The 12,253-nt window shown below is 37.0% G+C and overlaps 1 protein-coding gene across 1 annotated transcript in view; it reads left to right on the top strand.

The window, feature by feature from the left end:
• The window catches only part of sh3bp1 (SH3-domain binding protein 1), a 124,472-nt gene that overhangs the window by 49,840 nt on the left and 62,379 nt on the right, over window positions 1-12,253 (top strand). Inside the window, exons 4-5 of the mRNA XM_039765576.1 lie at window positions 11,363-11,439; window positions 11,720-11,831. Coding sequence (XP_039621510.1) covers window positions 11,363-11,439; window positions 11,720-11,831 — 189 coding nt within the window. The remainder of the gene's footprint in view (window positions 1-11,362; window positions 11,440-11,719; window positions 11,832-12,253) is intronic.

Genomic DNA, 12,253 nt, shown 5'->3' with positions numbered 1-12,253 from the left:
AGCACATCTAAATATATATCACGGATTCTTCGCTGGTTCGCGGATTTCTGCAGACAATGGGTCTTTTAATTTATGCTACACGCTTCCTCAGTTTGTTTGCCCTGTTGATTTCATACAAGGGACGCTATTGGCGGATGGCTTAGAAGCTACCCAATCAGAGCATGTATTACATATTAACTAAAACTCCTTAATGCTATAAGATATGCATCCCGCGCAGAGCTTGATTGTTTGCTTGTCTCTGCCTCTCTCTCACCCTCTCTGACATTCTCGGCGCCTGATGGAGGGGCTGTTTGCTTAAAAGATACTGACGCTCCTCTAAAATAATGCTGCTTTATTGCGGTGCTCGGCATATTTAAAAGCACAAAAGCACACGTATTGATTTTTTGATTGTTGCTTTAATCTCGTTCTCTCTCTCTGACATTCTCTGCGCCTGATGGAGGAGATGTGAGCAGAGGGGCTGTTTGCACAGAGGCTGTTTGCTTAGAAGATACTAACGCACCTCTAAAAAATGCCGCGGCAAACTTAAAAGCACACGTATTGATTTTTTGATTGTTTGCTTTTCTTTGCGAGCTCTCTCTCTCTCCCTCTGAAATTCTCTGCTCCTGAAGAGAAGAATATCTATTTGCATTCTTTTAATTGTGAGAAAGAACTGTCATCTCTGTCTTGTCATGGAGGACAGTTTAAACTTTTGACTAAAGGGTGTTATTTCATGTCTAGAGGGCTCTAATAATGTTAACAGTGTGGGAGAGTTTATAAGGGCTTAAAATATATTAAAATAACTACACAAACATATGGTTTCTACTTGGGATTTTCGTCTATCGCGGGGGTTCTGGAACGCATAACAAACGCTGATCGAGGAGGGATTACTGTATATATATATATATATATATATATATATATATATATATATATATATACAGTATATATATATATAGTGTGTGTTCATTTAAAAAGTGCAATGCAACAAAATTCATCAGTCCTATTGCCCAGTGGGGGCTGGGTGGTCTCATGGCTTTTGAACCCCTGCAGATTTTGTTTTTATCTCCAGCCATCTGGAGTTTTTTTTTGTTTGTTTTTTTCTGTCCTCCCTGGCCATTGGACCTTACTTTATTCTTTGTTAATTAGCCTTGCCAAATTTTTATATTTTTTCTGTTTTTCTTTTTTCATCTTATAAAGCACTTTGAGCTACATCATTTGTATGAAAACGTGCTATATAAATAAATGTTGTTGTTAATTACAAACAAACAACAAAAAAGTTATAGTAATCCATCCATTATCCAACCCGCTATATCCTAACTACACGGTCATGGGGGTCTGCTGGAGCCAATTCCAGCCAACACAGGGCGCAAGGCAGGAAACAAACCCTGGGTAGGGTGTCAGCCCACAGCATGGCACACACCCACACCAAGCACATAGTAGGGACAATTTAGGATCGCCAATGCACCTAACCAGCATGCCTTTGGACTGTCGGAGGAAACCCACGACGACACAGGGAGAGCATGCAAACTCCACGCGGGGAGGACCTGGGAGGCGAACCCGGGTCTCCTAACTGCGAGGCAGCAGCGCTACCCACCGCACCACCGTGCCACCCCAAAGTATAGTAATAAGTCAGGAGATCGTTCCTCCCCCACACTATGCGACTCTTCAATTCCACCCGGGGGAGTAAATGCTAACATTATTCAAAGTTATTGTCTGCTTTTACATGCATTTTTATTACTCTTTAATTTAATATTGTTTTTTGTATCAGTATACTGCTGCTGGATTATGTGAATTTCCCCTTGGGATTAATAAAGTATCTATCTATCTATCTATCTATCTATCTATCTATCTATCTATCTATCTATCTATCTATCTATCTATCTATCTATCTATCTATCTATCTATCTATCTATCTATCTATCTATCTATCTATCTATCTATCTATCTAATAAGTATATAAATATAAGTAATAATATTTATGAGATATTTATACCTAACACGATTTATTCTGTATTTTCTGGATAAAGAGCTCATTTTAAAATAGCACCTCAGATCCATTGCACTAATTCCCATTATAAATCTGAACACAGTCAAAATCGGTGTTTGCTTAAACTAACAAAAAAGTTCAACTCCTTCAATCTCTCTTCATAACTCTTACCTCTCAGTACTGGAGCTGGTCTTGTCCATCATCTGTGAACTTTTTCTGATATGTCTTTTCATAGTAAAACTGCACACATTTCCAAAATGAAACTCAAACAGTTAAATGCTGCAGTATCAAGGCCAATGAAAGTGGCGTTGTGATCAGTAGTAGCCTTTCTGTTTGTTTAATATTGTTATGCTAACATTTATAAAATTAGAGCAATTTTGACAAGAACGGGACATGCAGCCCAAAAACCTTGTCTAGCCTCTTCAACCAAATTGTGCAAAAATGACATCAAGTCAAAATTTGAAGGTCCCTTGAATTCTACTCTTTATCACACTTACTTGGTAATTTGTTCCATGTACCTCTTTGTTTGAAAAAAAAACCTTCTAACATTTTCACAACATCTTCTCTTAAGTTTTCTGCCATGTTCCTGTGTCCATCCTGAAGAATTTACTTTAAGGTAACAGCTGGGATCCACTGTGCTACTTCTTGTAATCATTTTAACAATTTGGTCATGTCACCACTTAATCTTCTTCTTCTTCTTTTGGCTGCATCCCATTAAGGGGTTGCCACAGTGGATCATCTTCTTCCATATCTTCTTCCATATCATGTCACCTCTTAGTCTCTGTTTGTTAAAACCTGAAAGATTCAACTCCTTCAGTCTCTCCTCATAGCTCATACTGCTCAATCCTGTAATCAGCCTAATCACTCTTGATTTTCCAAATCCAAATTTTCTAATCCAAAGACCAAAACTGTGCAAAGTACTCTAAGTGAGGCCACACTAACGCATTATAAACACAACCTCCCTTGGCTTGTACTCCATACATGGTGATATAGATATAACCTAACATTCAATTAGCCTTCTCAATGGCTTCTGTACCCTGTCTTGATAACTCATAGATAGTGATGAGTTCACAGGGACTCTTAAATCCTTCTCATAAGGCATTCTTTCATGTTTCAGACCTCTCATTATTTATTCATTTCTAACATTTCTACTGCCTATGTGTAATACTATTCATTTTCTTATATTAAGTATCATCTGCCCATGCTTTTAATGATGTCTAGGTTTCTCTGTAACCATTTAGCCGATTCTGTATTATCAGTCTAACTGCCTTCTTTGGTATCAATCCACCTAGTTTGGTTAACTTATTAGTCTTTTAGTTTTCACTGCAGAAAACAGTGAAATATCCATTAATAGATACTTTTGTTATTATGATTAATGTTTTTAATCAAAAAAAGGACACACAAATTAGGTAACTGAATCCTTTCATTGTTGAATGGGAAGCCTTCCAGACAGTTTACAGTGTGCAATGACTTTAAAGCCTAAGAGTGACTCTTCTGTGGCTGCAAATGTAAGTAAGCCTTCTATTACTTGGGGCTGAGGGGCCAGGCACCATTGGGTAGTGTTTTTATATGAACTTGATTTTCCCTTTTCTGTACTTGCTCATTTATTTAATAAAAATATGACAAAAGAGGTCTTTGCAAAAGTATTAAGATCTGAATTTTTGAATGATGCTGGATTAAAAATAATACGTATTTAGTTTTCTCAATCTGTACTTTTATTGTAAACAAATTAAAATCAAAACATATTATACACAGATTAAAAAGATATTATATACATATATAATTGTTTCTGTTATAGTGTTTTTAAAAAGTATTCACCTCCTCCAAAGTTTCCACATTTTACTTTTATACAATACTGAATACCAGTGGATTTAATCAGGCTTTTTAACATTGATCAACAGAAAAAGACTCGTTAACGTAAAAGTGAATACAGATACCTTCAAAATGGATGAAATTAATTACAAAAAGAAAACACAGTATAATTGATCTCATAAGTATTCACCCGTTTTAATGTGACACACCTATACCATCACTGGTGCAGCAATTTGATTTTAGAAGTCCCAGAATTAGTTCAATGGAGATCACCTGTCTGGGATTCCACTTGATTGTAGTCTAAATGCACCTTATCTAGAAGGTCCAACTTGTGATGAATCTGCATGGTGGACTAATCTACACAATGAAGACAAAAGAAGACTCCAAGCAACTTCATACGGGATTGAAAACAAACGAAAAAAAAAATCAGGGGATGAAGACAAGAAAATATCCAAGTCGTTGAGTCCAGTTAAATCAATCGTTAAGAAATGGAAAGAGTATGGCACCACTGGAAATCCAGCAAGAGCAGGTCATCTACAAACATTGAGTGATTGTGTAAGAAGACTAAGCCACCAAGAAACCTATGAGAATTCTGAAGGAATTATGAGCTCCAGTAGATGACAATGAAGAGGCTGTGCTGCTAGGGTGCTAAATCAGTTACAGCTTTATAGGCGAGTGACAGAGAAAAATACAATCATAACAGCCCAACTACAGTTTGCCATAAGGCACATGGAAAAATCTGAAGTCATCCAGAAGAAGGTTCTAAGGTCTGATGACCAAAGACTAAGAGCCTTGGGCCATCGGTGTAAATGGCATGTTTGGCATAAGCCAAAAAACTACACATTTTGAAAAACACACCAATTCCTACCTTGAAGAATTGTGGAGACAGCATTATGATGTGGAGATAGTTGGGAGCTTTGTCAGTGTAGAGGGGGAAATGAATGCAGTAAATAAAGATAAATCCTGGTGCAAAACCTGATGTGGTCTGGAAAAAAAAGGTATATTTGCAGAAGATGTGTTTTCCAACAAGACAACGACTCCAAACATAAAGTCAGGGTTACACAGTGTGACAGATATGGGGCGCTATCGCTCCCTTGAACCCTTGACCAAAACGCCAGACACCAGGTAAAAGTCCAAATAGTTGACTTTTTATTATTAAACAGTGCACAAAGCACCCTCCTCTCCACAATACTCATTAAATTAACACAATACACAATCAATAAACTCTCCACCACTCCCAGACACGTTGCCACCCTTCCACCCAGCTCAGCTCGGCGTCTGGGGATTTCCCATAGTCCTTTATAGCCCCAGACTTGGAAGTGTTTGCCATTCTTCAGTCCATGATTCCTTATCACTTCAGGGTCAGATAAAAAGTCCTCTTCTTCATCCCGGAAGTACGTCACTTCCGCTGTCGCTTTGCCTATGACGCACTTTCAGGTGATAGGGCATATGGGACTCTCTGAGCCTCCCTGCAGCGTACTCTGTTGGCCGCTGGGGTATCCAGCAGGTTTGTTTGGGAAAACTCCATAGTCCATGATTCCCTGCTGGTATCCGGGGCACCTCCATGCTGGGAGAGCTCCATCTGGCGGCCTGGGGGTATTGGCCGGGATGATAAGCCGACCATAGACCACAACAGGCACGGCCTAAAGCAACAATCCAGTCCAGTCACGATCCCCATACTACTCGACAGAGTTTGAGTAGTTACAAAAATGTCCAAATGTGCAAACCTGTGCACACTGTCATGGCTGCCAAAAGTGCCAAAATGCTAACAGGAATACTTAAGCAATTATTTTGCCATTTATATTTGCAATTAATTTACAACACTTTGCCGGAATTTTCTTTCACTTTGAGATTAAAGAGTATTTTCATCTGTTTTCAGTGTCATAAAGCTAAATTAAACCCACTGTGATTCAATGTTGTATAACAGTAAATGTGAAAACTTTCAAGGGGGTGAACGCTTTTTACAGACCCTGCAGGTAGCCAGAAAATGTAAGTAAAGGAGATAACTACTGTACATACAGCCAAAAGAAAAATACAATTCCCACACAGACAGTTCCTTTTTCATCTTTAACTGCTGGGTATTGACAGACACATATTTTTTTTCAATATCTGGCCATGGTGACAACAGTGTTTAGAGGGAGATCCCAACATTTAGATGTGTAGTATTTTCGAAACCCTTCCCTAATTTGTGCAATTTTCTCACTTTATCTCTGACTTCCTTCGAATGCTCTTCAGTCTTCCTGTTTTGCCTTTCCTTCAAATTCAATAAGTAACCATTGGTAGTTTTTATTCAGAAAACCTGAAAATGTCTTGCATGGTGTACTTGCAGAAACCTATATGAAGGAAACTTCATATAGGAGCACCATGGTCTGATTACCTGAAATGTAGAAGCCATCATTTTAAGGGTCTGAACATTCTGTAGGGCACTATATATTTATGTGGGTGTGCAGTTTATTTTTTATTTTTTTGCAACTTGAGGTTTGTTGTGCTTCCTTCGCATTGTTAATATTGTGCATTGCAGGGTACAGACCTGAAACTGCTGCATATACTTTAAACCACAGACTTATGGTACTTCCTGTGTCTGCATGTATATGTTTCTTCAAGTTCTATTTATTTCACAGTGCCGATATGTTATTTGTACAACCTGAATTCCAACAAATTAATAAATGCAAGATGTAAAAAAATCATTATTTCATTTTTGTTTATATGTTCCTGTCACAGACATAAAAAACATCTGTTCTTTACTCTAGATGTAAATGTATACAGTATAAGTGGTAAATAATAATAACTTAGAATATTTCTCTTTTCTGTAAGATTACTGTGATTGTTAACCTATTTCAATGTATTTCCCACTTTTCACTTTTAAAGCAGAGTAGTGATTTTCTGAATTGTACTACCCAAGGCACAAACACTGCTTATTTCTTCACTTTTGTCAAAGCTCAGACACAGGATGTGGCAAATTATCTGCTCAGGGCTTCCCTGTGCTTTGTTGTTACCACACATTCAGACTAACTGCTGCTAGTGTTGGTTTTGACACTAAAACTCTCATAACCAAAAATGCTTCAGCCTCTTCTTTTGCTTCATGACTCACTTTCTCCATTAATGGACATCTGGAGTCAAAAAGAAAGAAAAATATAGCAGAACCGTTCACTTACCTTACCTTCTTTGCAGTTTTTATACTGCAACCAATTCAACAGACATCCATTTCTGATCTAAGGTTAAGTATTCTTTATTGGTGAAACAAATGGATCATTTCTAGTTGAGGATCAAAGAAAATTGCTTGAACTTTTGAGAAATGGTCTAAAATGTATAAAAATGAGTACTATAAGGTGTTTTAGACCTCTTTTTAAGATGAGCATGTTCACAGATTCCTCAAAGATAATGTTTTTGGACGTGACTGACACAACTAGCTAAAGGAAAAGCAGAATGGTGGGACAGTTGTTAGTACCTTTCCTTTAGCTCCATGCACCGAAGTTTGACTCCCAGCCTTGTCTCTGTAGAGTTTGTGCCTCTAAGGTGTTGGGGTCACTGGCAACTTAAAACTGTCTCAATATCAGTATGTATGTGTATTATCAGGGAAGGTCACTTATTATTTTGTCTCACCTACACAGCATAGTTACTGTATAGCTAACTTTGGAGTGTGGATGAATGCTACAGTATGTATATCTGCTTTATAGCACCCATGTGTACAGCTGCCTTAAGCAAACAGAGACTTCTAGATAGCTGCTTTATAGCATCCCATATTGCATGGCTTTACCCACAAAAAGACAGCTGCATCTAACAAAGAAACTTACTAGCTTGGCATAAGGTGACCAAATGGTCATCTTCAGACCTGAACATAACACAAATCCTATGCCACTTACCCACTTACCAAAAGAGGTGCCCACTACCCATTGAAGGCATTTCTCCTCATAGTATCAGAATTACTAGATGTTATAAACTCACTTCAAAGTGGGAAAGCAGCAAGCCCTGATAGCTACCCTGCTAAATTTCATAAAAAATTCTCAATTAAGTTTGTTCTGCTTTTATTAGTAACATACACAAGCTAGAGACAATAAAATTCTACCTCAAACTTTTTGCCAAGCATTAATTACTGTCTTCCCTAAGCAAAATAAGGACTTATTACAATGTGCATCATACAGACCAATCTCACTTTTAAATAATGATGTTAAGATACTCTCCAAAGTCCTAGCTAAAAGGATTGAGAAAGTGTTTCTTTTGGTAATATCACAAGACCAAACTGGATTTATTAAAGGCAGACACGTAGGCTGTTTAATGTAATAAATTCACCCACACAGTCTAACACCCCGGAGATATTATTATCGTTGGATGCAGAAAAAGCATTTGATATAGCTGAATTGGAACTACCTTTTCACTACATTGGAAAAGTTTGTGTTTAGCCTGAACATTTGTGCAAACTACTGTATACCAGTCCAAAAGCTTCAGTTTGTATTAACAACATTATTTTAGACTACTTTAAACTAGTACATGGTACTAGACAAGGATGCCCCTTGTCATCACTGCTTTTTACAATCGCCCTTGAGCCACTGGCAGTTCACTGTCAAAATGCTTATGAAATAAAGGGGATTATCAGAGAAGGACACGAACAGTAAATTTCTCTATATGCAGATGATATGGTACTGTATATATCAGATCCACAAAATACTCTGCCTGCAGTCCTAACAGCACTAACAGAATTTCAAAAAATTTCTTGTCTCAGAATTAATTTAAATAAAAGTGTGCTCTTTCCAGTGAATTCTAAAGCATATAATATCAGATTGGACACCTTCCCTTTTATTATTGCAGATCAGTTTAAATACCTAGGGGTAAACATCAAAAGTAAACATAAAGCACTTTATCAAGAAAACTTTGCTGTCTGCATGAAAAAAAAATTAGGTAAGACTTGCATAGATGGTCTACCCTCTCTCACTTTATCTCACTTTAGCTGGAAGAATTAACACTGTTACGATGAATAGTCTTCCTAAACTTATTTTTCTATTTCAGAACATTTCAATATACATAAATAAATCATTTTTTAAGAAGTTAGATTCAATCATAACCTAATTTATTTGGAATTCAAAACATCCAGGTATCCAAATTGGCGACCCTACAAAGACCTAAGGCAGAAGGTGGCATGGCTCAACGTAATAAGTTTATTATTATTATTATTATTATTATTATTATTATTATTATTATTATTATTATTATTATTTTATTACTGGGCAATAAATATACAGTACAAGCTATAAAAACCATATATATATAAATATTTATAAATGTATACATATATAAATTGACACAAATAAATGAACATACACAGGCTTGGTCGACAATAGAAATAAAATCTTGCAGCACTTCTTTATATTCCTTGCTTTGTACCCCAATAAGTACAAGTTATCACCAATATACTAACAACCTAATTGTGTTTCATTCACTCAGAATGTGGAACCAATGCAGGAAGTACTTCAAGATAGAGAAGCTTTTATCTGTGGCACCTGTGCACGTTAACCACCTTTTCCCACTCTCTCAAATGTATGTAGTTTTTAATGTCTGGAAAACATTCAGGATTAAATCACTTATAGTTCTGTACATAGACAACGACTTTGCATCATACAAACAATTACGCTCCAAATGTAACTTTCCAGCAACACATTTCTTTCACTACCTCTAAATTAGAAACTTTGTTAAACAAAATCTGCCCAATTTCCCTCACCTCCCACCAACCTCTATTTCAGAAAAAATATTGATCAGCTTTGAGGACTCAGACAGCATTTCTGCAATATATAAAAACCTTTTTAAATCCCTCCCTTTGAAAGTTCCCAGAGTACAGTGGGGAAAGGATCTTCTACTCAACATTTCAGAAAAGCTGTGTAAGGCAGCCATACGCAAAATTCACTCTAGCTTCATATTTGCAAAGAATAAAATTATTCAACTTAAAATTATATATTGAGCAGATCTGTCTCGTTTAAAATTGTACAACATGTTTCCTGGGCAAGATCTAACCTGCAAACGTTGCAATCAAGTTACAGCCTCATTAGGTCATATGTTTTGGGCCTGCACCAAATTAACATCATTTTGGACCAAAATCTTTAAATGCCTATCAGACAGCCTTGCAGTGACAATCCCTCCTAATTCACTAACATCTGTGTTTGGTGTACTTCCAGATGGGCTTAAGGTGGAGAAGGACAAACAAACTGTCATTGCCTTTACTTCACTATTGACACTTAGACTTATGTTGCTCAACTAGAAGAATCCTAATTCACCACTTTTAAGTCAGTGGATAACTGATGTTATACATGTATATTATGTGAAATTGGAAAAAAATCAAATTCTCACTTAGAGGATATGTACAAAACTTCTTCAAAACCTGCCAGGATGTAATCAATAACATTTTAGAATAAGTATTTATATTGAGGAAGCTGATTCTCTTCCCTTTTTTAATCTATTTATGTATTTGTTTATTTATTTTTTATACTATTAAAGTTTTATTCTGTTGGCCTAGCTCTCTTTTTCAGGGGTGGGGATTGATTTCTTTCAAATCTAGTTTTGTAAAACGTGACTTGCTTGTATGGAATGTTATTTGATTTCAATGAATTCAATAAGAAAGCGAGAGAGAGAGAGATTGAAAAACAGCTTTGAGTTGTAAAATATGCCAGAATGTATTTATGGATGTAACAAACTGGTTAGCACTAAGAGAAAATATAAGACTACAAACTAAATTATTTGGTGTTAAATGTTTTGCTTGGGTGGCACTTCCCGAGTCCTCCACTGCGTGGAGTTTGCATGTGATGCAACAATGATGGATGGATTAAAAGGCAGAATTCTACGTGACCATCTTCATCAAGCCCTTCCGTGAGAACCCTAAATCCAAAGAGGACTGTTTCATTTATGTTAGGTAGAATGCCTAGAGGGGACTGGGCGGTCTCATGGTCTGGAATCCATACAGATTTTATTTTTTCTCCAGCCATCTGGAGTTTTTTTGTTTTTTCTGTCCCCCCTGGCCATTGAACCTTACTCTTATTCGATGTTAATTAATGTTGATTTATTTTGTTTTCTTATTGTGTCTTTTATTTTTCTATTCTTTATTATGTAAAGCACTTTGAGCTACTGTTTGTATGAAAATGTGCTATATAAATAAATGTTGTTGTTGTTGTTGATGTTCTCCCTGTGTCTGCGTGGGTTTCCTCCGGTGCTCCGGTTTCCTTCCACAGTCCAAAGACATGCAGGTTAGGTGCATTGGCGATCTTAAATTGTCCCTAGTGTGTGCTTGGTGTGTGGGCCCTGTGATGGGCTGTCGCCCTGCCCAGAGTTTGTTTCCTGCCTTGCACCCTGTGTTGGCTGGGATTGGCTCCAGCGGACCCCCGTGACCCTGTTGTTAGGATATAGCGGGTTTTTAATTTGTTGAGCAAGCCTGGACAATTGGCAGATAATCCCCAATTCCAATGGACCCAATGCTTCATGTACTGGCTTCACCTCTATGCCGTACCAACTGGATGGATGGTTACATATAAGCAATAAAAACATCAGCTTGCAGTGTGTCTAAGAAAATGTATTCAATAAGCTTTCCCTTTTTTCCTGTTGCAGAAAAAGCTGCCTCTAACTGCTCTAGCAGCAGGCATGGCGGAGAGCTTCAAAGATTTTGATGTAGACTCCAGCATCAGGCAAGTATTAACAAAAATGGACCACTTGCATTAAATGAATTGTGCTAACAGTGGAATTTGTCAAAGTGAGTTATGAAATTTGTCATTTGTTAAATTTAAAGTTCTAGTTTGACTGCCAAAACCCTCTTAGTTTTTCTAACATTTTTCTGAAAGCCTTTCCTGAGGATGACAAGTAATCCTGCTACATATTGCAAAACAATCAGACATTTTATCTACAGTTATTAAGATTTTATTTCCCGCACTTAAATAAAATATTTTGTCATTATTTGTTTTTTTCCAGGAAAGTACTGGAAATGTGCTGCTGTATAGAAAACAAACTGGCCAAGGAACTTGCTGAATATGAGCTGCAGATGGAAAAGGAAGTTTTAGAGCCTCTGAACAAGCTAAGTGAAGTATGAATCAAAAACAAGTAGAAACTCGTAATGACTAATAATTCTTGCTTCATTTCATACTGAAGTTTAAAATGAATTTAAGTCTTGTAGGAGTCAGGCAAAAAGTGTTTTTTTTTTTTTTTTGACAATTGATTTGCAAAGTGAAGCATCAAACTTTGTTGCAAATTCAGTATTGCACAAATTGTTTTGCTCATCTCTATTCAGGAAATTGTGTGTGGTGGGTTTCTTTTTTCTTCTATTGTTGTCCCCCAATTACTTGTATCCATCTGTCCAGTTCTTAATTGTATATATTCCTCTTTAAGGTCACAGGAACCAGAGTCCACCTAACTAGTATTGGACACAAAACACAAAGCCACCCAGGAGAGGGTGATAGCCACTCATTCATTATGTCTGCTGTCTACTCTAATATCCAGTCTATGATA

The sequence above is a fragment of the Polypterus senegalus genome, chromosome 10 (genome assembly GCF_016835505.1).
Source record: "Polypterus senegalus isolate Bchr_013 chromosome 10, ASM1683550v1, whole genome shotgun sequence".
Classification (NCBI taxonomy): Eukaryota; Metazoa; Chordata; class Cladistia; order Polypteriformes; family Polypteridae; genus Polypterus; species Polypterus senegalus.
This window is presented reverse-complemented; position numbering and strand designations above follow the sequence as displayed.